At 40.3% G+C, this 27,141-nt stretch overlaps 1 protein-coding gene across 7 annotated transcripts; it reads right to left on the reverse strand.

Moving 5' to 3' along the window:
- ankrd50l (ankyrin repeat domain 50-like) lies at positions 1-26,526 on the reverse strand. 7 transcript variants are annotated; one of them, XM_071480488.1, is made up of 6 exons: positions 18,168-18,445; positions 14,004-14,081; positions 12,689-13,520; positions 5,895-6,112; positions 1,197-4,764; positions 1-825 (listed from the first exon to the last, which is right to left on the reverse strand). In XM_071480488.1, the coding sequence occupies exons 3-5, from the start codon at positions 13,114-13,116 to the stop codon at positions 1,208-1,210; spliced, it is 4,203 nt and encodes a 1,400-aa protein (XP_071336589.1). In that variant the 5' UTR covers positions 13,117-13,520; positions 14,004-14,081; positions 18,168-18,445; the 3' UTR covers positions 1-825; positions 1,197-1,207. The 7 variants fall into 7 exon arrangements, with proteins under 7 accessions (XP_071336589.1, XP_071336598.1, XP_071336618.1 ...); XM_071480497.1 differs by lacking the exons at positions 14,004-14,081; positions 18,168-18,445 and adding an exon at positions 26,457-26,526; XM_071480517.1 differs by lacking the exon at positions 14,004-14,081 and having other exon boundaries at positions 12,689-13,515.
- Between the last annotated feature and the right edge of the window lie 615 nt (positions 26,527-27,141).

Genomic DNA, 27,141 nt, shown 5'->3' on the forward strand with positions numbered 1-27,141 from the left:
GGTATTTTATGGCAATGTTTGCCATTTTTAATTAATGAATGTAATTAAATATGAATCCAGTGAAAAATGATAAAGAACTACACATTTCTTTAGGCCACATACAAGCTTGGAATTACATCCATCCCTCCCACATCCATCCTCAGTTTTTGTGGTCCACTTTTAATGTTCCTTCCTTTTTGTTCACATACACACTGTGAATGAGCCAAGCTGGTTCAATAAACCTGGCTGTCCTTTGTAGTTTGTATCATAAACCCCATACTGGGTCAGGCTTTGGTGGGTTTGCTTTTATGCAAACTCTTGGTTTGGTTGTAAGCAATGGACCTATGGGGGATGTAGGCTATTTTATAGTAATTATAAAAGGCTTTAATAAAGATCAAGGCCACAAGCTTAAAGCTCTTAAACAAGGTTGTTTACAGTAGCAAAAAATAATTTAAAACATAACCCAACCTAAACACTTTTGCTCCATAATACTGAGTGTTATTCACTGTGGAGCTGATAAAGTCTTGTTAACCTATGTATGACTTTAGACTCTTATAGGGCCAAATAAAGTAAATAATAAAAGCCTTTTTGTGAAACTGATGCTGATAAGAACTATGGATACAGTGGAACAATAAGATCCAAGTCTAAGATTAACAGTTATTAAATAAATATGTATGATCGTGTCTGTGAGAGCCCTGCTCAACACACACAACAGGCATCAGAAGCTTTGATGTCATTCAGTTTGTTCTTCCTCTGGCATCACTTCTTCTCTCATCTGAACCCAGAAAGTCTTTGCACACGGTGAAAACTGCCTTCTCCTTGAACTGCAAAAATGTCCAACTACACCTAAAACAAAGACATAGTCATTAAAATCCAGAATTCAGTGAACACTGTCAACGTATGCCACCACAGACAACCATTTTTTGTTTTGATACCACAATGTAACCTACAAATACTCACACTGGGGCTGCAATGATTATTTTCATTATCAAATTGATTTGTCAATTTCTTCTGAATAACTATATGACTAAAACCTAATATATTAATTTAAATTGATACAAAACAAAGAAAAGCAGCAAATTGCCACATTTGAGATGCTGGAGCCAGACTGTGACTATGACTCTCAATTACCATATTTAGCATCAATGAGCTAATCACTTCAGAAAAGAAAAAGGTTTGAGAAGAACTTGTATCAACAGCCAACTTTAGTCTCTTACTTGAGCACCAGTCACAGGGGTGTCTCTCTCTTGTATAAGGCTGCACTGGTGGGACCCTCAAACTGCAGTTTGATGGCCTGCTTCAGATTAAGCTGTGGGTCTGTGGTTGTCATTGCAACCATAACATCTTCTGGCAAGGCACTACAATGTGGAACTGGGGTAAAAGTGTAGCAAGCAGGTGACAAAATGTTTTTCTGGGGTAGAGAATCCCAAGCTTCCCCTTGAAGTGGACTCTGCAGCCTGTATGGGTAATCCAGCGGAGGGCTCTCTCTGTTTTTAGCACCTACTGCAGGACTGTCTTGCCCTGGCATTATCCCAAGGGAAGCCATGACTGAGTGCCATTTACCACCAGCATAAGTAGTCCTGTCTGCTTTTATTAAGTGTGAATTTTGTTGGTTAATTTTATCATGACAGTCAAGGCCAGACGACAAGCCTTTCTGAGGCAGTTCGCAGTTGTGAACCATAGCAGTAACTGTGCAAACAGTGGGTGGAGGGCTGCCTTTGGGATGCCGCTGGGTGCTTCCATGGAGGCTACCCATGCCTGAGCTCCCTGGTGGAGGGAGGGTAGAGGGTCGGCTACGACTGCGGGGAAGAGAGTGTTGTTGGATCTGCTGGATAAAGCTGAGACTGTCAGCTGGCACTGTCTGCACCGTGGCAAGTGAGTGACAGGTAGATGAGGTTTGGGAGCTCTGCATGGAGTGGAATCGTTCTGCAGTGGAGCCAGGAGAAGATACTGAGGAGGAAGAGATAGCAGCTGCAACTTCACCTCCATTACTCTCTGAGATGTCTGAGTAGAGGATCTTGTTGGGTTTTGCAGGGGAGACAGCACTAGAATTAGGCAATGGGCCTAGGTATGGCTTGGCTCCATAGCTCTCCAAGAGCCGGACAATGTTAAAGTGCCTGTGTTTCCCAGCCACTTTGACTGGGCTTCGGCCATATTTATCCATGTGATCAGGATTTGCACCTCTTTTCAGAAGAATTGCAACAATGTTAGCATGTCCCTCCTGGGCAGCGATGCTCAGAGCTGTTGCCCCCTGGTGGCAAGCAAGGTCTATGTTCACACAACTGGCTTCTAAAAGACGATTTCCTACTGCAGCATGTCCTGTCCAGGCCACTGAATGTATTGGTGGTCTCCCTTCTGTATCCTGTGCATTGGGGTTTGCCCCATGTTTTAAAAGTAGGTCTACCATCTCCACACATCCTTGCCAAGAAGCCACATGAAGTGCTGTACGGCCCTCAGAGTCTCGGGATTCTAGAGGCACTCCTCCTTTCTCTATCAGGATAGTAGCCATCTCAAGGCGACCCTCCAACACCAGGAGGTAAAGCAGAGGTCTTCCTTCTGCATCCCGGACATCAGTATCGGCACCTCGCCTCATAAGTAGTTCTGCCACCTCAGCATGACCCTCCAGGAGGGTGGCACTCAAGGCAGAATGTCCATCATAGGCTCTGTGATCAATGGGAGAACGTCTGTCCAACAACAGCCTGACAGTACTCCAGTGACCTTCCTGGGCAGCCAGTATCAGAGGGGTACGTCCTTCAATGTCCATCTCTCCGACACGTGCCATGCTCCCTCGCTCTGTCAAAGCAGCACAAACTGCTCGATGACCTTCACAAGCTGCAGCATGCAGTGGAGTCCAACCGAGGTCATCCTTGTGGTTCTCATCGAGTCCTCGGTCCAGCAGGGCGCGGACAACCTCAGCACTACCCCTTGCTGCTGCCAGGCAGAGTGCTGTCCTGCCTTCACAATCAATGGCATCCACAGCTGCGCCCCAGAAGAGTAGACGAGATACAGTCTTCATGTGGCCCATTGCTGCAGCTGCCAGCAGGGGAGTAACAGCTGCTGCAGCAGGGACATTGCCATCTGGGCCGGCAGTCTCATCTACATCAGCACCAGCTTCTAGCAGAAGTTCAACTACCTCGTCATGGCCCTCATAAGCTGCAAGAAGCAGTGGTGTCATGCCATCATGGTCTCTGTGTCCTGGATCAGCTCTACGCTCCAGTAACAGACTTGCTACTTCACCATAACCTTTGACCCCTGCTGCTGTAGGGACACAGAGGGCAGTGACTGACAAAGCGGTGCGCCCATCTCCATCAGCCAAATCAACTTCTGCATTGTGATCCAGCAGTATCTCCACAGCTTCGTGATGTCCCATATAGGCAGCAGCAATAAGCGGTGTGCGGCCCTTGCTGTCAGCTTTGTCAACCTGAGCCCCATAGTCCAGCAGGGTCAGAACAATTTCCTCATGGCCGCCCCATGCGGCAGCTCTGAGAGCGGTCCGGCCCTCGCTGTCGCATCCATCCACATCGGCTCCTGCATCCAGAAGAAGCCGAACAGCCTCGCTGTGTCCTCCCCAAGCTACAGAGCGCAGAGCTGTCCAGCCTTCATTGTCAACATGCTCCATCATCTGTGCTGCAGTTTCTGGCTCCTGGCTCTTGGCCCATTCCAAGAGTACAGACAGCACATTGACATGACCCTGCCTGGAAGCCAAAGACAGTGGCGTTTGACCCTGATGATCACTGATTAGTGGATCGGATCCGTGTGTCAGGAGAAGTTTAACTACATTTGCAGAACCCTCATGGGCTGCACTGGCAAGCAGGGCCTGTCCATCTGTAGAATGTAGCTGGTTTACAGACACCCCACTGTCTAGCAGCTTCTTTACAGACAAGTCCCTTTCAAATGCTGGTCGTAAATTAGTTCCCTCTTCACCTATACAATGCACTCCAACACTTGAGTCTTCATCAGAAAAACAGGCTGCGGGGACGAGCCCAGTCCTGAGTAACAGCTGAAGGACTTCCTGACTGACCAGAACAGGAGGCTGTCTTAATGATGTGGTGAGGGCACTGCTGCAGGTAGGAGTAAGAGTGGGCACACCTGCCCACAGCATCCATAGTGCCAATAACGAAGGGTTATCTTTATGGTGACCGGAGCAAACTAAATGTGTGGCTAGCTGGCAGGTGTCCTCAATGTCCAAGTGCGGTCCTTGCAGAGTTAAAGCCATGGCGAGCATGCTGTGACCCTCTGTTCTGCTACACAGGTATTTCTGTGTGCAATACTTGACATCTGTCAGCCACTCAGCAAAGCTGGCATGAAAAAGTAGTTTGGTGCCCCCAGGGCCATCAATCAGGAGAGGAGAGAGGGTTCGGAGCTTGTTCTTAAAGTCCTGAAGGCTGAGCAAGGTGTCATGAGTCCAGGCTGCTGTGTATAGCTGCTGCGGCGTGAGGGGCCTCGGGGCAGCTAAGAGCACATTAAGCAGAGGCCTGACATACATGAAGAGCCCCCGCGGGAACAGTCTTTGGCACAGCCACAGGTAGAGGCCATTGAGAGTTCCGGGGATGTCCCGGATCTCCCGCAGACCCACTAGCGCAACTGCTACACCGTCCAGCACACGCTCAAGGAAGAGAAAGCAGCCGCCGCTCTTGATGTGCAGTAAATTCAGCATGTCAGCTGTGTCGGGAGTGAGTTGACGGCGAAGTGACACTTCTTCATCCAGTCGGCAGAGGATGTACTGCTGCACATCATGGACTGGCGGTGGCTTTCGCAGATCATCCAGACAAAGCTTACGAAACCCTACAGAGAAAGAGGGAGAGCAAGTTTATTGCTGACTGGCATAGACTTTATCTATCGCATGTTATTTTGGTTTATCTATCCCTGTGTATCCCACTGACAATCATCATGATGATGTGATTTACTAATGTAGCACCATTAAAGTTTCTCATTTGCATTTTGCCTCTTCATTCTTTCTCTCTCTGCCTTACCTGACCAATCCATCCTTTACCTCTCTGGTGCCTGAACTGACTGACTGTACCTGTACTGGTGCCTGTTCTAACAATCATTGAGCGTTTTTTTTCTTGTTGTTTTTGACACAACACAATTGCATGTCTGTTCTGTTCTTCTAACAGACATATTTCACTATTTACTGACATTTTATTGACAAATCAAGAAAATAACAGGAAGATTAAATAATAATGAAAATAATTGTTAGTTATACTGTCTAAGTTGGACATCACCGCTGCTACAAAATAACACCTCCCTCCTTCATTTATAATTTGTTAGTAAAATGAATCAGGAACATTTAACCAGAGCACTAAAGCCAGTGCCAGCTTTAAACAAGAGCTGCAGTCAAAAGATCCCTTTTGCTATAGTTACATAAAAATCTTGGCTGAGATTCGCCATCTTATTAGCGCCACTTCAAATTCAGACTTTGAGTCTGCACACAAGATCAAGACTGTAGCCAAGACACAGCAGACTTTTATTTCTTATTCAGCATTTGCACATCCACTGGAAGCATTGTTAATGCATATGCTAAGGTCACCTGCAATAATAATTGTGTACAATACAGAGTTAAAATTAAAACAGATTATATGATTAGGGGGACAATCTGGTGCTATTGGCTTGAGCCACAAAAAGTATCTGAAGTGTTGCTGAGTGACTTTACGTCTTCTATTGTGTGCCATCATGAGTAATTTTGCAAATTATAACAGAATTTAGAAATATACAGCTGATTAAGACTTTAAGACAAGCACTTTGGTAAAGATGTCAGTAAGTATTCATCAAACTTGATTGGTTGAAATACTGGCTAGTGAAAGTGACTCCCCCTCCTAACTGCAGTGGTCTAATTTTAATATCTAGTCCTATAAAGATTCAGATTCACAAAATCTCTTTAAGAAACATATTGACAAGGTACTCCTTCTTTGTACCTGAGAACATCTTGCATACAGGCTTGTTGTTGCGGCGGACGGAGCACACCAGCAGCAGCCAGCCAGGCAGCAGGTGTTGGTTTGTGGCCAGGAGCTCTGCGATGGAGCCACTTTTCCCATTACCTGCACCTACCCCATGCCTTACATCCAGGGAGTCCACCACCACCATTAGAGTCTGGGCAGGAGGAGGAAGGTCTAACAGGGGCTCCAACACTGCTCTAAGGGATAGAGAGGCAGACAAACAAAGGAAGAGATATGTAAAACTGCAGGAGTTGTGGGTGGATCAGGGAGTTGAAAGTAACAGTAACAACATGAGCATTTTTTTTCATATTGACTGCAGTATAATTGCATCACAGACAAACACTCTGGGTCAAACCTTTTGCATATTAAGTCAGTGACATTAAATGAAGTCATTCACATCAAAATGCAGGCAGCTATTTTGCCATGACTTGAGGCAATTCCAGTTCTAGCGCGGAAATGTTTTATTGAGTTTTATTCTTTTGTTTTTCCATTTCACACATTTTATTAAACAATCTCACCCAGCTCTCAGGCTTCATTTCAAAACAGTGAACAGAAACAACTTGATATACTTGCTCAAAAGGAATTTCAGCAAGATTGAGACAAAACAAATCAGAACATTAAAATCTGACATTTACTGAGCAAGATCCCTCTATCTGATCCTCATAAATATAAACTCTTCTATAGTGACAACACTACTATACAACAGCAATTACCTCAAACCTATAATTTTGAGGAAACACTTTATCCTTTACTGTGATTAAACACTGCAGCACACTGTAAAATATTAAAACAATTCAAACCTAAATCACAGTGTAACTGTCCTTTAAAGAGCACAGTCAGCACCCACACCCTGCTGTGATCTGAGGGTGACTCAGGTTAGTGGAACCTTTGAAATTTCCTGCTCCGCCCTGGGCATGCTCGCACACACATGTGGGCGGTTAGGTGTTCACAGGTTATAAACACACTCCTAACATACCCATGCACGCTTATATAGCTCTGCTGCCGATGTCCTTCCACTGACTAAATTCATTTCCTTACCCTCAAACCTCTTCACTGGAACATGCCTGAACTTTGATTTCTCATGTAATGTATTAGATATTATTGTCAGTAACAGTAACACACACACACACACACACACATAATATAGACTGTGACAGCAAAGATTTTCTTGGGCTCTCATCTCCTATTCCAGAATCTAGACCTAAGACCTCAGGCAGGTTTATGTGAGGAGAATTAAGTTGTGCAGTCAACATGAGGCACAGAGCTGTGGAGAATGAAAACTTAATAATCAAAGTGAAAGTTGTATGAGAGAAACCAGGGCACTTAAGACTGAAGTTCATGCTCCAGATGGCTACTGGGCCTGCAGTAAAAATAGGCTTGAGACAAAGACAAAACAACAATTCTGTTTTCTAACTATAATATTATGGTAGCTACATAGTCGTCCTATGAATTAAAGAAACCTATGTTCTAACTAAGATGGACACTTATTCTCCTTTGTAAAAAAAAAAAAAAAAAAAAAATCACATTTAATAACCAGTAAATCAACAACAAGTTTAATAAATATATTTATGGGTCTGGTTTAAATCTGTGTTCCACTTTGCAGAGATTTGTGCAGAACTAAACACACTTACAGAGGTCTTATTTTAAAGGTGACAAACAGTGATTAACCTGTGACAGCAGTCTGTTATGAATGGGTCACACAGAGGCTTAACTAAAGTCAACAGGGTGTATTTGTGTGTGCTGTTATTAGTGTTAATGTCTATGTTTAAGAATGACCAGAAGGTCCAGGTTTTCTTTAAGCCAGATTTAAAGAAAAAATCTGCATCTCCTCAACCTCAAAATAAAACAGTCACGGTAAATCGAGCAGTGTTTCCAACATAGTAAAAGTTTAAAATGCTGCTACCAGGAAGGAAAACAGGAAACTGTTTATAAAACATTGGTAAGAGGAGGTTGTCCGAGCTGCAAACAGAGCCGTTATGCCAGAAATGCATGGAAATTTTCAGTTTACTTTGTCTAATATAGAAGCTTGGCAAATCAGCCAAACAGAGGCCTGTGAGTCTAAATAAACAGCGTGTCATTAACTGACAGCATTGAGGTCAATAGCAAAATACCAGCCTCAGGATTAACGTATGTGTAAGGACTAAGGATGCAGAAATTAGTCATTCACAATTATTAAACTGTGGTAAATGATGCATCAAGGTAATCTACCTACATGAGCTACTGTCAAGGGATTGTGCACCATGTTCTAAAACACATAAATCAACTAATGACAATGACAACATGTACATTAGTTCAGGGTTTATCCCCGGAAACTTTTCAGCAGAGGTGGTAAACCAAGCACGTCCTAACATATCTCAACTCATGATACATTAGTTAGTAGATAACACCCAAAATATTACTAAGACGCATTAAATATGTGGCATTTGCTGTGTGAAATAGCCCATTTGCCCAAGATTAATGTTACATATCATGAAGGATGCTTAATTCTTATGATGTAAATTGAGGAAATCTTTTGAGATTTTTTTGACCCTGGTAGCTATTTCACATTTGCACAAAAAAAAAAAAAACTCTTTAGGGCTGCAACATAAGCTTTCATCACCAAAAAACAAAACAAAAAAAACCGTCACATCACATATTCCCAGGTCCCAAGGTGGCATGACCAACTGTCTAATCCAAAAAATAAACTTAAACTTATAAATAAAAAAAACTTAACCTTGTATATAAAACCAGACCAAAAGAAACTACAACATAAATAAGAAAAAACTAATGATCACACCTAGAAAATGTCTCTAGTCATACTTTCCCATTATGTCTTTATCTTTTATTTACAGACCAATCCTTAATGTGTGTGAGTCATCTCTTTACCTTAATGACACGGCAACATCGACTTTTATCATTGTGCATATCCTGCAATTAAAAGCAAAATGAAACCCTGACACTTGCATCTGGGTTACAACAAGCTTATCATATCTTTGTGTGCTTCAGTCATCTGATTAAAGCAAGAGCAAAGGAGGAAGTGTAATGAACCTTTTATCCATGCTTATGGCTTTCAGCTTCATTCAACTCACATAGTCCTGGAAACAGGTCTGTGTGTGACCTTTGACCCTCAGCTTTAACTGGACTTGTAGGCAATAATTTAGCCGCTGCCTCTCTGTGGCCATATTACTTAATCTCCACACTGGCTGTCTGACTTTCTCTGAGGCCTCAGGTGATGTTCTCAACTGACACGAAAGTAAAACCCAGATCTGAAAAGGGCGAGTGAGGTTACATTGGTCCTGTTCTCTCACTCAAAACCAAACTGAAAACTATTTTCTCCAACAGCTTGTGGTGTAAAAGCAAAGTGGGTCAACTGCAGGATTATATACAAGGAGATGTTACAATGAATTCAACTACTACTATTTCATCCATCTGCTAATGGTGAACTGTCAAGCAAACCATCTGTATAAACAGTATAATTATGAATACACTGTAGAATATTTGCATATATAAATATGACAGATTGTGTGGTATGCATGGTAACATTTATGCATGCATGCAGGACTTTCCCTCATGTGTCACTAACTGAGAAGCAGCATGTTCGTCTTGTGTCCTCCTCCTGGTGTTTCAGCCATTCCTTATTAAAAAGTGTAGCAAGCACGCAACTATCTCGTCAGTCACATTACAATACAAGATGCCTCTTTTTCATCCTGTTCGCACCTGTTGTTTGTGCCATATAAATGTTCCTCATAAATTATTTCCTTGTGAGCTCTTTGGTGAGTACCATCACAGTCCACTATCTGTGTGTCACCTCCGCTAATTGGAGTCACTAAACATGACCTCTCGGCTACATTTGTGTCATTGTTGCCTTTTGGAGGATTTTTCATGCAAATGTGGGAAAAATAATATGGCTTGTTGTGCAATTAATTGACTAACAGACTGTCTGTGCTTCTTTTTTTTTTTTTTTTTTTTTTTTTGAGGTGAGTAAAATTATAGTATCATTTTATTTAAATGTTAGCACTAATTAGCAGTGTCTGCACGCACAAATCCTGGCTTGTTAGCTTAGCTTGTTACTAAGCTTAGCCTTCGAGCAAGATGCCCAGCTGTGCTAACGATGCTAAAGGGAGGGTATGCTTGCCACTTTGCCATTTCTGGATTAGCCAGGAGTTAGGTGCAGTCAGCCAGTGCCAAGATGGTGACGGCAGAGCAGCCCACTCTGAGTTTCGTAACGCCTCTTCAGAAACCCATGGGTGGCCACGTCCATCTTTATTTACAGTCTGTGGTTTGCAATAAGCTAGTGTGAGCATGAAATGGACCAGAACAAACAGCAACAGTGGGATCTTTTTTTTTCCATATCAAGAGAACCAAACTAAAGGTGTGAAAGTGACCTAATACTGAACAACAACATGTCAAAAGTCTGCATTTCACACACAGATACCATTTGAGCTATCGATCTAACTGCAGGAGGCTCCAGGCAGAGGGAGCAGCAGCGCATCAAAGTTCAGTAGAGAGTTACTGACTCGCTGACTACACTGAGCTACCAGCTGCTTCTACACATACATACAATGCAGGCACTTTCACTGCCAATTCAAGCCCATGTTTCATCAGTTTGTCGACGGCTGTTCTCACATGGCCGAGTTTCGCCCGCAGCCACTTTCTCTCACAAGAGCTTAAAACACAAACAGCCGCTGGCTGCGAGCCAGTCTGAGGGGAATGTGGAATCCAGCTCGGTACTTCACACCAGAGGAGAGCAAACACAGGGGGAGTGTAAAAGGGCTCAGACTCGTCGCAGAGTAAACACACCAGGAGTGCACGAAAAAGTCCTAGAGAGGAGTGACCTCGCTGACTGGTGCTGAGCCGGTCACCAGGGTACTGGAGGCATTTTTTTTTTTTTTTTAACTTCTTTGTTCTTTTTTTCTCCCTCTCTGAAAGGATGTTGTGTCGTAAATAACACTGTAGCATTCATTCACACTGGAGGCCCATTGTGTGTGCTGTGAATGGGCTGCATTATGAGAAGAGAAATAAATGTAAGACAAGGAAGAATGGCTACTGCCGTCTTTTTCCTGTGACTGTCTTAACTTCTTTGCTTTGCCACATGATTTTACATTTACAGGCTCTGAGCCACTTTTTGTCTGTTGACAGTCTAAACAACTTTTTCTGTATTTAGAAAAAAGTGCAGCCTTAAAGTAATCATGGATCTTTTTCCCACAACTGTTTGTTACTCTTTCTATTCAGAGTGGGGAAGTTTTTTATTATGTATGTGAGTATTTTACTGCAGCCAGGGGCAGATAATTCACACTCATTATTTATCAACTTAGTGGAATTGTACAGTTTTTATGTTATCATTTTACATCATGATGTGGTCCACATTAGCGATGCAATGTAAACTATACTATATTAATATAAAACTAAATCAATCATTGCTCGTTTTACATGATATCAAGAAATTTTGTATGACATAAAGACCAGTGGAATATGAATTTGCCCTTAAGTACACTGATATTGAGGAGCGGGTAGTAATAATAAAATTCTCTGTTAAGGTGCAAGCAATTTTATACTGTGATATCAATATTTTATTGCATAACAGTACATTTTCTGGTCACCAAACTGTTTATGAGTAAAATAACCAGACAGGAATATCTGTTTGTGTCACTGAATAATTAAATTTATAATATATTATTTATTGTGGGCGGCACAGTGGTGAGGTGGTTAGCACTGTTGTGGGTTTTAACCCCGGGCCTGGGGTCTTTCTGTGTGGAGTTTGCATGTTCTCCCCATGTCTGTGTGGGGTTCCTCCAGGTTAATTTGTAAGTCTAAATGGCCCATACGTGAGAACGTGAGTGTGCCTGGTTGTTTGTCTCTATATGGCAGCCCTGTGATAGACTGGCGTCCTGTCCAGGTTGTACCCTGCCCTCGCCCAATGTCAGCTGGCATTGGTTCCAGACCCCCCACAGCCCTGTACGGATAAGCGCTATCGATAATGGATGGCAAAATTGCTTTTGTGCAAAAATGCTTTTCAAATGAGAAGATTTGCTTTTCACTTTGCTACGTCATTGTAAAATAAATATCTTTAGATTCAGGCCATAAAAACAATCAATTTGAGATAGTGATGGGTATTCTTCACTCTTTTCTATTGTTTCATAGACTAAACATGTCTAAATCTAAATCTGTAATAAAACCGATCATCAGTTGCGGATCTAGTTACAACTGTAGTCAAGTCATCAGGTTAACAAAACACAAATTGATAATCAGTGTGTCCCTGATGTAAAGATTTGTCTGGTTGACATTACATGAGATGACATCATGATAAATAAGGGGTAATAACCATGACAGATGTTTTTGGTGACAACAACCTCATGCTGAATCTGACCTTTTACACAACATGAGAAACTTGTGGCACAGGTTTTCACCAGGTTGTTTTCACTGATGTTTGAATTTGATTAGGCACTTTTTTTGGCCTGCTGACACATGTAATTTTGTTCAACCGCTCCTGCTTTCATCAACAACATCACCTTTACATAAATTTTGCTGGGTTGAGCTGGGAATGAGCCACGCTCTCCAACATGCACACACATGTCGCCCGTCTGGATGGGCTCCCTGCTTGTTACCTTTTGGCAACTTTCCGCCCCCTCTCATTTGACAACCTTGAAATTTCCCTTCAATCTGGTTCAATAAAAAGTTCCCCTGTTCAGATCAAGCGTGTGACTGTCAGATTTAAAAAAAAAAAAAAAACAGTGCCATGAGACCCTCACTCTGAGAACTTTCTAGGGAAAAAAATGTAATAATGTGATACAAACCTCCTGAAGGTGTCATCAGGGTCTCTCTGACAGGCGAGAGGTTCCAGAGCAGAGGATACTGTTGGGCTATTGAGGATCTCTTTGTAACCAGGAGAGAGGAGAGGTGAGGCCCTCAGCTGCTCCACCAAGCCCAGGACGAACCTCCATGGCACCGTACTCCTCTGGTCTTCCCTCTGGCAGAAGTGGGAGGCCAGGCAGCGTGGTGCCAGCCTAACTGCCACCCCTTTCTTTGAGGTGGGCCACACCACCTCAGTACACAGGGCAGTCTTCCCAGCACCGGGTCCCCCCATCACCAGCAGGCCTGGTGGTTGTCCTGGCATGGAGCGGGCATCCAGGCAGTGCCGCAGCTTGTCCAGGGCCCATTCCCGGCAGTAGAAACGCCGGCCCTGGAGCAAGCTGGAGCTGCTGCCAAATCCACTGCTACTCATTTGATCCTAGTGGTCTGACATCCAGGGGGAAATTCGCTGCTCTGAACTCCACGTCCCATACTCCTTAAAGGTAACTTTAAGGTTGAGCTGCAGCTGGCGACAGCTCTAGCTTATGACAGCTCTGGGCAATGCCTGGGTATTTTATCACACCAGCAGTTCCTGCAAGAGTTGCATCAGGCAAGCATCAGATTATTAGCAGTTGCTGTCCTTTCCCTGCAGGTCTTGAGGTGTAATACTGAGAGGAAAAGGAGTCAGAGAAAGGTCAAGTCAGCTAATGGTGCACCTCATCATTTCCCCCATTGGTCTTGCTCTTTTTGTTGCTGGGTTTGAAACCCAAAAGCAAAGAAAAGGAATCCATTGTTACCACCGTTCATCATGCCTCTCCTGGAGATCGTGGAGCTGTTCTGTCAGAAATCAGAAAGAAAGAGAAGGAGTGAGTCAAGAGAGGAACTGACAGCATGTTTTTCACAAATATAATGACACTGTATCTCACCCCTCCCCTGCCTGAGTTGTCCTCCGTCTTCCAATTACAGCTACAGTCTTCCCTCATCTCAGTTTCTGTCCACTCTTGCGATTTTAAGCATCAATACCAAACCGCAGCTTTACCATGAAATTCTCTTTTCCTTTCTCATGCCCTGAGCTCTTTCCAACCCTGTTAAATGCCTCATACCTCCCTCTTACATACTGTGTCTCTGTCTCTCATGCTCTCCGGTTTTTCTTGTTTTTTTTTTTTTTTTTTGTCTCCTCCCTCCCCTGGTGTTTCTCGGCATGTAAAGACATGCCCAGAAGAGAGAGAGAGAGAGAGAGAGAGAGAGAGAGAGAGAGAGAGAGAGGGAGGACTCATGTGCCTGTGAGCAATTCCACAGTTGACAGGTGGGAGGGGTTACCTGGGGTCAAGGTTCAGTCACAGGGCAATCCTACACCTCCAGCTTCAGGTGATTTATCCATGAAAGGCTCAGTACACACTAGAGGGTTTTTAAAACATGGAGACCAGAGACATAACGACAGATGTAACCGATTTGTATTATTTTAAAATCGTAAGAACACACAAACCAGACGATTCAGTCAAGACTAAACATTTCGCAGAAACCCGTCTGATAAAACTTCAGAGCAAAACAAACGAGGCGGAATGTTGTCTGTTTTGCACCAAAATACGAGAAAAAAAAAAAACTGTGGAAGAAGTCATGGCTGAAAAGACAGAATCAGCACGGATTATACATTTTACAGTGGATAATGCAGCAAAAAAAGGTTTTTTGTACACAATCACATCGCTCTCACTGAATATTCCATCACTACTCTTCTCACACTGCAGGATTCAATTTTGGGGAGACGGATATATTCAGTGACATTACGATTATGTATATAAATCCTCATCGATTCTGACCCAAAATCTGCCCAGTTATCCTCTAGTGGTGGGCATTAAGCTACCTTAATTAATGAATTATTCATTAATCAATCATTTATTAAATAAGTATGTCAAAAATTATTCTAGCCTCTCAAATTTACAGCATTTTTCTGTTTTATGTCATATATATTAATTATGTTTGAGTTTTGGTCAAAGAAAACACGAAATTACAAATGTCATCTTAGACTATGGGAGATTTATTATTATACTATTTTACAGCATGATTGTTTGAGTGATTAATCAAAAAAATATTACATTTTGATTATAACCATTAGTTGCACTCTTTTTTAAGACATACTAAGTTTATTTACATTTATTTTCAATTTTTGATGTCATTTTGAACACTTTGTTCACTTAAAGTGTCTTTTTATAATGAGTCCCACAATTCTCTCTTACTACTACAAAGTGATGTCACATTAATCCCACAGTAACTGTTATTAAAAAGAAATTGCACAAGGAAACTGAGCTGCTGCCAATATCAAAACTAAAAACTTCAAAGTTTTTCTTTACAAAGACATCCAGTAATAACAAGCTGTCCCACTACTGTCTACATTTTTCCTTTGAGTAGCTATTATCAATATCAACCAAGTACTGCATCTTAACACAAATGCACAATACAGCCATAAACGCCACACGCAGAAGTCAATCCTATTTTAGTCCACATGATACCGGATTTAAGTATATTTTATTCCATCTCTTACCCAGTGTGCACGCAGCCACACATGACACATCTATAAATACTGTGGGTCAGCACATACTGTACTGTACATGCATCCCATGGATACACATTGAGAGGATGTAATAAAAGCCTGACACTTCAACACTGTCAATGTTATTAATACAGTAAAAGAAAGTAAATATTAATGTGTTGTAATATAAATGGACAGGGTAATGCCGTACCAGATGGCTGGACCTCTGAGAAAAGCCTCAAAGGAATCCAGATGAGGAATGTCAGAAGTTTCTGTGACAAAGTTAACACGATGACGAGAGTGCACACTCCTCTGCACTCAGTTAAAGTCAAAGACTAATCAAGCATCAGCTGCATTAAAATGAGTTTGTCAGATTACAACTGAGATTATGATTTAACACTTTGAACTGAGCAGAAAAAAACTCACTGCATGTCATCTACAACGCGATAGCTTGGTGATTCTGAAAGCTAAATGGAAACCAAGTAAGACCAGCGAGCTAATTTTCTGATGAGCTCATTTTTCACATACGCAACATTTTACCTCTATGGTTTTGCTGCTCTCAGAGCAAGACATAGCCCCTTATGGGATTCACACTGTTGTCAGCTGACAAGTGCCAAAACAGAAAATGAACAGAAAATGAAGAAATGTGTGTTTTGGCAAGTCACTGATGACAGTAATGAGGAGAAGTGGCACCAAGCACTGAAGTTGTCTACATTCTTGTCATTACTTGTGGTATTTACAAAACCCTCTAAACCTGGCGTGTAGCCTGTAAAGACAATGGTGCAGCAACCAGAGCCCGCAGCAGCGTCTTTATAGCTATTCACCGACAAGCTGTCTATGCAAATGTTAAATCAAGTCAATTTAATTTATGGAGGTAAAACACCACCCAGGCACAGTGATTTCTTATAGTCTAATAGCCGCAGTGTGTGAGTTCAAATGCACAAAGAAACCAGGTCATTAGAAGAATTAGGTTAAGCATGGAATCATGTCTGTATGTCCTGTCTAGATACTGCTCACCAAGGCAGCTGTCACATTTCTCCCCTGCCTAATCTGGAAGCACTGTTATATTTTACCAGAGTTATGTGTAACTGTGGTAAAGCTCCTGGTCCTCACAGCACGCGTGAGGCGCACACACATCTATAAGAAACCTGGTAACGCATATACATAGCAAAGAAATACACAAACTCCAGGGTACATGTAGATGGAGACGTAAGGTTGCCCTGTTTTTCAATACTGATTGCGGAAACCTGGTTTCTTGTTCAAATGAAGTTTAAAAAAATCAGTTTACTGACTGTAACCTGACTGAAAATGTACGACATGAAGTTGCTGTAGACAACCTCCTGAGACACTGCATACAAGTAGCCTACTTTTACATTTGTTTGTGCACGGCTTAAAGAATTCGTTTGACATTTTAGGAAATAAGCTGGAATTGCTTATATGACAAGAATTAAATGAGAAGAATGATACCACTTTCATGTGAGCTCTTAGCTTAGCTTAGCATTAAGAGTGAAAACTGGGGAAAAGCTAGCCTGGCCCTGTCCAAAGGTAACAAAATCCACCTCACAATACCATAATACCACAAACATAAGTGTTGAAACGACAATTCATTGTTGTAGAGGAAATTACATGCCAGACTAAAGTTCATGGCTGAGACCATGAACTTTAGTCTGGAGTCAGGCTAGCTGTTTCTCCCTCTTTTCAGTATCAATGCTAAGCTATGCTAATCACTTCCTGGCTCTAGCTACATAGGCTACTCAAAGGACAGGAAAGGCAATGGCTCGTCAACAACAGTCGATCACCAGAAAAGTAATTGGCAACTACTTTGGGAGTCAAATAATCCCAGTAGTCTTTTTTTAAGCAAACATGCTTCAGACAAGTGAAGATTTAAGGCTTTTTCATCGCACATGATCGTAAACATGAATATCTTCAGGTTTTACCTTCATCACCGTGAGCTATGGGAAATTATGGCAGGCGTGTTTAACAATTTTGCCATTTTCTGTAGACAAAATGATTAATCGATTCATCAGCAAAGTATTTGACAGATTAATCAATGATGACTGAATAACACCAAAAAAATCTATCAAGGGTCAAAAGCACATTAGAATAAAGCGGTCTTGGAAAAAATACGCAGCATCTAAACTTGTCAGGTACTTGGCCTTTTTTAAGTCAAAGAAGCGAATGGCTGTGAAGCTCCCTGATAAACACACCTGATTGCATTTGTCCCTTCCATTAAAAAAAGAAATGGAAAAATGACAACTTGTTGTTTTAGTGGAGACTCCAGGTACGTGCTGGAACTATTTCCTGCATGAAACAGTCAGTTGCAGTGACTTTGAAGAGTCTACTGATGTTGTCATGCGACCAAAGAAGACAATGCACAGGATGAATGGGTATTTGTCCAGATTAATAGTTACAGTGCAGAACTCCTCCTAGTACAAACAAACGAAAAAAAGCCATTTGTGCAAAGAGAATAAGCCTGTTTCCTAAAACTGTGAGCTACTAGTTTATATTAACAAGTGTGTTCATGAAGCAAGATGCATATACTGCATGAGGTTTAAACGGATTATTAATCATGATGGAGTGAATTGGGTCTGTTTAAAAGGGAAAGAAAAAACAAACAGTTTTTCCCTAATCCCTGATGATACCCGAACTCATGGAGCCAATCACCCGCCTCTCTATGCTCATCTGTGCTGGAATCTACAGGTGATCATCTCTCCACCTGTCTGCTCATCCAGCAGCGGAGGGATATTTCCCCACAGGCGCGATAAATCCTCTTCTACGCGCTGATGCGCGTCTTCACTGACTGAACTCATTAAGCAGGCGCGGTGGTCGACGCCATTGTCAACAAAAACACAAAGCGCTGCACAAATACTTTGTCAATTTGTTTATGACAAGGCTCCGTAAATCAGAAATACCATTTACCCCCCCCCCCCCCCCCCCGCCTACAGACATGATCTTACCTGACGGAAGCGTCTCCCCCCTCGACTCTCTGCCGACACAATCCACACCACTTCACCGGATTCAATCACGTGTGTCCTCTCCCACAATCCTTTATACCGTCACATTCAATGTGAACTTAATGTGGTTTCTGCTGTAGTTCTTCTGCCGCCTACATTTCATAGACTACAATTTCCTCTCGTTCCGAGTCTCAGTCTGCTCTTTGTGCTTCCTTGAGAGAAAGAGAAACTGAAGGATTGGGTCCCGTAAGGACATCCTCTGCAGGGCTGGTCTCACACAGGTCTGTTACACTGGACTACAGGCTTAGACTGTGGTTTTACTGTAAGACGATGACAAAGGAAGACCATTTCTGCCAGATACACACCAAAGCAAATGTATGAATTAATAAATACCAGAACTCATGATGAATTGAAATTATACAAAGATATTATATATTATAAAAATAAACAATTTTTTAAAATGATTAAGTCAGAACATTTGATTTACCAGGTATGTCTGATAAGATAACAAGTCAGTAGACAGTGACTAGTTATAGACAGTCAGTAAAACTCATCATTCCGATTTGGAAAATCAGAACATTTGACTTACAATTGCTTGATTTTATCCAAGAGTAGGCTTTAACTTGTACACTTCTTATAAACTTGGAATAGTATCTTTTAATTTTGACTTAGTAGAAGTAGAAACAATGCCTAAAGATTTTGACTTAGAAAGATCATTTTAACTTAGACCTCTTACTTTCAATCAAATATCACCAGAAGATGTAACTGTGAGATAGTAGGTAAAAAATTTGACTTGGTGTTTCATCATTTCAATTTATGTTGTAATTTTGTTTTTATAATTCCTCACTTTTCATTCTTTTTTCCATTTTTAATGTAGAAATTGGCCTCCGTGAAAGACAGTTAGAAAGCTTTACCCAAAAACGCCTGGCAGATTTAAAGGCACAACCCATGATCAAAACTGTAATCAAAACAATTCTGTCTCTTACAGGTATTTTAGTAAATGTACAGTTAAATCTAATTTACGTGTGTTATGTATTTCTGTAGATTATTTTTACATTTGTAAATACAACAGTGAAGCCTGCTTAAATTTTGGATTTTTGATCAGTTAGAAGTCACAAAAAGTGCTTCAAATTTATTTTTAAAACTTTACTATTAAGGCCTCTAAATTGAAAGGGTTATTCCAAAATATGAAATTGCTGAAACCTGCTGACCAAAAAAGGGCAAAGTTTGAGTGTGTGGACTGAGCAATGGGAAGAAAACAATAACGCATTAGGTTACGTTCAAATATTCAGTCTTTACTGACATACTGACATTTACTGTTTACTGGTAAAAGGACATGATGTGTTTGGTCCAAACCACGTTAACTCTGCTCTAACCTGTAAGGGCCCTGAACTGTCCCACGATCACAGCTGAACTCACAGTGAGATGAGAAATGACCTTTACCCCCTGTTCACCAATTCTCTACATTCTAACATACAGACCAATAAATACCAAAAACCTCCTCTCTTAAGTAATGACTTCTATATTTCACACTAAAGGTCTCGTCATTAGAGTACATGTTTGCATGAAGAAATGCTGAAAGCAAAGCGCAGCTCATCTTTGTGCAAAGACATGTGAAGGAGACAACAAAGAAACATCCAATAAAAATTTTTTGTAAATTTATATGCCCACTCAATCACTCTGGTAAACTAGAAAAACTACAAAACAAGAGACTTCAAAAATAATGACAATATTTGATAAGCTTTGCTCAATTGGGTGATCTAAAATAACAACAGTAAAATTCAAGCATGTTTTTAGTTTCTCTTTCCCTATGCTTCTGTTTCACTTAAGAAATTCAGCGACAAACTCTAAAATAAACGACACGTGTAGAATACTTTTATCAATGATATCTCTCACATGCACAATCACAGAATCTTCTGCCCCAGTATTTTTGCAGGAGAGACCTCTATTGGATGTTTCCAGTAATGACAGACAAACTATTCACACATTTACATAGTCAAGGTTTTAGAGCAATATATTGACCACTTTTAGTCAATACAACAACCAACACGTCTTGATTGTGACTTGTTATTATAATAATGTTATGATAATCATATCAACAACCATAATCAGTGATGCTGAAGAAAACTGGACATTTGTTCAGGTTCAAAATTGATTTGTGACCTTGGAAAAAGAAGTTTGATAAAACAAGTCATGTCAAGTCAACATTATTTTTTAATGTTGACTTGATTAGATTGTCCACTTAACATATAATTAATAATTTTTTGAATGAACCAAAAAAACGTATTGTTCATATGACAAGTAGGCACTTTCTTGTTCAATAAATTGGACAATTTGGGTTCATTTTACAGAAACAAAAAGACGAAACTACAATAAGAGTTGTAGAGTTACGCTAGCTTGCAGGCTTAGCATCTGGTCGACTGGTGGCAAGATTGGAAATGATGAGAATCGGGGTTGAAAGAACTAAAACGTTATAATCCAGATGGCCACAAGAAGTCTAGCTGTCAGGAAAGTGAAACATGTTATTGTTTATGTTTCAACAAATGACCAATGTTGTTTTTCACCAGGAATATTCACTGAAAGACTGGGAAAGGAGCAGATCAAACTGCCTTTGCCACTGCTTCTAAAGAATCATCAGATCCACATATATGACTGTCAGCATGTGTGGAAGTAGTTATTCTATTTCATGTGCTTGTATAGGAGATGAGGTGTTGCACATATAATCAGGGGTGCAGAATCAAATTTCAAAAATCCAAGCCCTTCCAACCATCATATTTTATCTATTCAGCTGTGATTCAATTTCAGTTCCCTACATTAAGGTCTAAATGTCGCACTAGGAATAACTTTTCTTGTGGGGAAAGTGTGAAACCTTTAGCTGATTTACTAGCAGCCAAATGTAGAAAAACAACCAACCCACAATAATCCCACAGTGTCTGCCTCAATGCTGTTTCAGACTTTGAGAGGTACATTTACCCTTTACTCCACCCCTGTTTCATACCAGACAGGGATTTCCTCAGGCATCTCGTTCCAATGCTTCAGGGCTCTGTCACCTCACGTTTTCAGCTGCAGTTTTGCTTGAATTAAGCTGCAGAAAATTTTGTGACATCCAGTTTTTGACATCACATACACAGTCATGTAGTGAAGTCAGCATGCCAGGATCAGTGACTCTGACGGTCAGGTAATGTACGTCTGCAAAATCTGTATAATCAACCACATGGTGCACCTCAGACTCCAGATCGCTCAACATTGACTTTGCAAATAAAAAAGAGACTGAAAGTGAAATTCTTCAGGAAATTTTCAGCCTGACCTTTCCTGACCTTGTATATTCAAAAGAAAGGACCTTAGCCCATCTGTGCCACTAAACCTTTTATTAATCACAAATACAAACCAAGTTTGTATTTTCTGACCATACAGAAACACAATGATAAATCATTCTCAGAGAGGAGGATTGTGACCTCTGGACCAAATACCCCTCACTGTGTCACTGTTTTCTTTCAGATGAGTCAGACCTGGTGGATTCTTTCACAACTGAGTCAATAGCATTTTTGATTGTAATGAATGCAGTGTGTGTGATGACATCTGAACCTTTTCAGCAGACTCCAGTTCTCTGGAGTCTGCTGAAAAGGTAAAAACTTTCTGTAAAAACTAAATGAAAGTGCATGTGCACATTTCACTTGATTTTATATGTTTGAAACCATTCAGATGTGATAGAACATACACATGGATGCGTGGGCCTGGTGGCATTGGATGCACAGGCAAAGATGACCCTTGTTAGTCATGGCTTTTGTTTGTTCATGAATGTCAACAGCAATGAAGGCCAATGATCTGGGACCAACCAAGTTCACTGACAGAAATATCTCAAAACTGCACCATAACGATTCACTGAACATGAATATCAAACAACAAGAAGAGATTCTGATTGATTATTATTCTCATTACATCAATAACTACAAATAGTCGTGCAAATCGTGGCACCTTAATCTCTGTTTTTTGTGATCTTAAAACTTTCTATTTAATGGTCTGTGTACTTTATGTCCAGTTCTTTATAATTTATTAACTTTTCTGCGCTGCTTTTTTCAGTTCTGTAAAGTGTTATGTAACTACTGCTTTAAGTGAAGTATAAATAAAGTTTATTGTTTATGTAATAACTGTGTCATCAGACTAATCTAATCTTTATTTAAATAACACTTTACACATAACACAGTTCATCCAAAGAACTTTGCAACACAAATGAGCAACTTTAATATGAAATTTATTTCAACACATAAAAGAATTGTAAGACAGTCAGTGACACCTACTAATTATTCTCACTTGCAATGCCATTTAGCATTACAAGTGCATTCCTACTGTATTCACAGAATGAACTGTTCTCTGAGGACAAGAAGATGTTTCAATAACTGTAGAAAGTAATTAATGAAATTAAAACTCGGCATGATTTGAGAGCTTGCAGGATGTATTTGTAAGCACTGAACATGTTTTAATTTTAAAATCCAGATTTTGTGATTGTTTAGTTCTCTGAACATTGTTTGCTGTTGTCTCGCAGGGTCGGATATCTGATTGTGCTCAGGAGGCTTCGCTCTCAAAACTAGTTCTAATGTTTCCCTGGGAGCTCTGCGTGCAGGATTGATTTTCTCCGCCTCAACAGTTCTGTCAATAAAGATCGTCCATAATTTACTATGATCTCATAACCCTGTGTGTGTGTGTGTGTGTGTGTGTGTGTGTGTGTGTGTGTGTGTGTGTGCGCGCGTACGCAAGTGTGTTTAGCAGTGAGTGAGATTAAAGAAGAAAGTACATGTGCTGGGAAAGGAAGTCTTATTTTAGGTTTATGTCTTTATTAAGAAGGATTTTTAAACAAATGCTCTAAATGATCTGTGAGATTTTTAATGGTTCTAGAATTTAACAATATTTTTAAGATTTATTGCAGAATATTAACATTGTTACAGGGGGTTCATATCTTCAGCTGCAGGAATCGTTTTATTAAATTCAACTGAAGGCAACTTAAAATAAACAATAGTTTTTAGCTTGAGATGTCTGATTTTCATTTCCAAACCATTTCAGATTTTAGAAACATATTTGAAGTTTTTTGACCTTGAAATGATGAGCTGAATGAATGAACTACAGAGTTTACTAAACTCATCAAATTAAGTTTCCAAAGAAAAATGATTAACATATTAGCAGACTTCCCAGCATGCATTGTTTGAGAGTTAAAACTCTCAGAGACCCCTTGTTTCTGTAATTTGAAGAAAACCAAGATGAAGTAAACTTGTTGTGTTTGATACTTATTAAGCTGAGATGTGTTTGTTTTTTCACACACAAAAAAACCAAAAACAAAACATTAGTATCCACCCCTTACTCCACCTACAGCATCCATGACAACCATCTCATATGTTGCCAGCTCCAGAAGCAGTTTCCACTGCTTTTGAGACAAATGAAGCACTGACTCTTCAAACAGTGGAACTAGAAAGCAAATCTGGAAATCCGCCACTGATGTTCGTCATTGTGACTAAAGAGTGGTTTATGGAGCCTAACAAATTAAGTTTATTGAACTTGCATTAACTCAGCTATATTATAATAACTCATGAGAACAATGTTGAGTATTTCAAGTTCAGGTCAAGTCAGTTCACATTTTTAAGGCAGCAGGGAAACTTACATTTTTAAATTGAACCAGCTTATAAGGCTTTACAGTGTAGTGCACTCGCTGTTCTCTAGTGGCAAGAACCACTCATGACTGTAATAACACCTTAACACTCTAGCTTTACATCACAACTTCTCTACATTTTTTTTTCTACCTTTTAGAAAAAAGAAGTTTTCATGAGCACTGGGTAGAAGTGGGTTGGCCAGCCCACATGCCCTTTGACCGGCCTGGGCAGGTGACTCTTTATCAGTGCTGAGCAGTGATGGCAGACTATCATGGATCAGTAATGCTGTTTGCAGGAGTTAGGACCGAAACTCAGACACACTTGCAGGATGGGAAGGTTTTTGAGGTAGTTTACTGAGAAGAACTGGGAGTAAACTGACTCCACCCCACAACACAAAATGTGCTTTCTGTTCTTGATAAGCAAAAATTAAATAAATTGATGTGCATTAGAAAACAATGACTAATGGAGTCCTGTGTTTGCAGTGGATAAATCTATTTCTTTATTTTTGTGGTGGTGGCTGAGCCTGGTTCCAGACTTCTGCATTTCTGCTCACATCAGATTTTTTTTCTTCAGTGATTCAGTGTTGTGCTCATTGTTTCTCTGACTCAGGGAAAGCCAGAGCCAGAAAATAGTGACAGAAAATGGTTGAAACTCACCTGTCAGACACGTCTGACAGCACAGCACAGTTGAAACCCTGATTTTCCAAAAACAGTTGAGGTGTTGATGCTTTTCTGATTCTTTAATCCTTCATTTCCTCCTGCAAGAAGATCTTGTTCACTGTATTTTACATGATTAGCTCAGTTAATGCTCCCACTCATGAAGGGATAAATAAAACTGCTTATTATGCTGCAGATCAGGCTTAGGTCATCTTATTAAAAATAATAAAAACCAAAAAGATAATCTGTGCAACTTCTAGTTGGAGCAACTTGTACTTTAATAATAATAAATCATAATCCAATTTTTCGCACACACTGATCAATTTCATCTAATTTAAGAATTTTAATATCAAAAATTAACACTACATTGTGAGTGAAGTAAAAAAATGAAAAAGACAACATGTGTTCTGCAGTTAACTTTCAAATAAGAAAAAAGAAAAACACAGTTGCTATTTGTTGAAAAAGCACATTCAAACTTATGCTATTCGTGCACAACGTGATAGAGGAGTATTGTAGCCTATGCCTTAGTCAAGGTTAAACCCCAGTTAACTCACTAATCACTCTGTGGAGTCACTCTGTGACTGTATACAGATGTCTCTGCATTGTCATTGCTCAACAGGGGCTCATCGACTGTTTGTGAAGTTCCACATGGCCACCTGTAACCAATGGTAACCACTATGAATAAAAACACATGCAATTGTTGTGTGAGTAAAATGTTAGAAAAGGGTTTTATAGCTCCACTATGTATGTATTTTTATAAAATCCTGTAATAAGACACCAGTGCATTACTTGCTATGTATATATATCTCATCTGAACAGATATGGTGGTGTCCTTGAAGGTCACGGACACCACCCCTGCATAGATAGATTGGATAGAGGGTGGACGTGTGATGGAAGGCAGGGATGAAAAGGGACAAAGAGAAAGATGCATGGAGAAGCATGACAGAGAGGGGAGGGGGTGAGAGTTACATATGTGAGATAAAGTCACCAGAGCAGGAAAAGCATGATGTGATGGAGGGAGTTAGGGAATGGCTGGGAGGAGAAAGGGAAAAGGATTTGTGGATGGAGAGATGAAGAGATGGAAAGAAAGAGGAGGGAGTTTTGGAAATTCCTAAAGCAGGGCTTCCAGAAAGAAACTTGCTCTGCTGATGGCATGAACTGAAACACATAATAATAATAATAATAATAATAATAATTGATGGAACACTTTTCTAGACCCACATAACAAAGTGCCTTACACAAGGTGGCAAAATAAAACATGCAGGTCATATAAGACAACAATTAAAAACAAGCAATTAGAAATACAATAAAAAATTAAGTTTCTTAGTATCAGTGCACATAGACCAAATAGAGCAAAGGCAGTGACACCAGCAAGAGGGTGACCAATAAAAATCAATAAAACCAAAAAATAAAAGTTATCAATAAAAGCAAAAGTAGTCAATAAATTAAGGAAAATGAAATAAAATCAGGAAAGGCTCTACCATATTGGTTTTAAGAAGAGATTTAAAGGAGCTCACTGATTCTGCTGACCTGATTTGCATCTCAGCAGTTGCTCATTTACACTTACAGCAGATATATGGCAACACAATAATCAGCTGGAATCATGATTCAGCATCTGTTAGAGGATTCTGTTTCATCCGTCTTTTTGAACAGCTGAAACATGGGAGTTGTGTTTTATATCCAAATTTTTGTCTATTACTATACTTTTTTTATTTAATTTATTTTGTGGATATTCATTTTGAGTGATAAAACTGACTGGCTCATTTGCTTAATAGTGACCACATTATAATTTATAGATGACTAATTACTAATCATACATATTTCCTGTATTTTTTGGATAATAAAAAAAAATTCATAGTATCTCATATTGTGCACTAAGTGTCGCTGAGTATTACACACAATGAGGCCCACCCACTATTCTCTGTTAATGTTCACCATACATAAGTGCAGTGCTCAGCAGTTTTTATTTATTTTTGATGGCTCATTGGGTTAGTTACCTTATCTGAGTTGGACCAGGTCCATGATGCAGGTCCAGTTTAGATCAGTCTGGTCAAACCTCTGGAATGTTCTGGAATATATTTGTTACATATTAGGTTAAAGGCAAAATAATAAAAACAAAACTCCAACACCTCAGTGCAGAGCAGAATCTTTTACAAACTGTTTCATATGACAACAACTAAAACTGTGAGTCAGCCTGTGTTAGAATAACTTTGGTTAATTTCAGTCAAATATATGAAGCAAAGAAAAGCACATAAATTCACTGGTACTGGCAGCAGGTCTGTCTATTGCTACAGATATATGAATGTTAAATCTATTATTCTTTACATTCATCAAAAATTAATATTGCTTTGGTGTCAAAATGTTAATATGTGACAGCACCAGAGTTAAAAGTAGAAATCAGTGCTACATTAACAGCTGCTGTATCTTTAATTTGAATGTATTTGAATTTGGATTTAAGATTTAGTTAGCCTGCAATCGATAACATGACAAATATATGATGAAACGTGCATGCACTAGGACATGGTGTCACGCAAGGGACAAGATACACAGCTATTGATTAGATTTTCATGGTGAAAATAGAACTTTCTGAATTCTATGAATCTCTGCTGCCCCAGGACTCATTTTCCAGGTAGCAGGTCTGAGCAGTGGGGTACGACAAACATTGTGGGCGTCTTTGATTAA

Source organism: Trachinotus anak, unplaced genomic scaffold (assembly GCF_046630095.1).
Source record: "Trachinotus anak isolate AG129_WGS33_773 ecotype Australia unplaced genomic scaffold, CSIRO_AGI_Tana_v1 ptg000001l, whole genome shotgun sequence".
NCBI classification, from domain to species: Eukaryota; Metazoa; Chordata; class Actinopteri; order Carangiformes; family Carangidae; genus Trachinotus; species Trachinotus anak.

What these genes read in the sequence shown, in the direction of transcription:
- ankrd50l (XM_071480497.1), bottom strand. Translation starts at nt 13,116, where the DNA reads ATGAGTAGCAGTGGATTTGGCAGCAGCTCCAGCTTGCTCCAGGGCCGG. An exon ending in CCTGATGACACCTTCAGGAG is followed by an intron (nt 6,113 to 12,688) that starts GTTTGTATCACA and finishes TCTATCCCTTAG; the next exon opens with AGCAGTGTTGGAGCCCCTGT. An exon ending in TGTATGCAAGATGTTCTCAG is followed by an intron (nt 4,765 to 5,894) that starts GTACAAAGAAGG and finishes CTTTCTCTGTAG; the next exon opens with GGTTTCGTAAGCTTTGTCTG.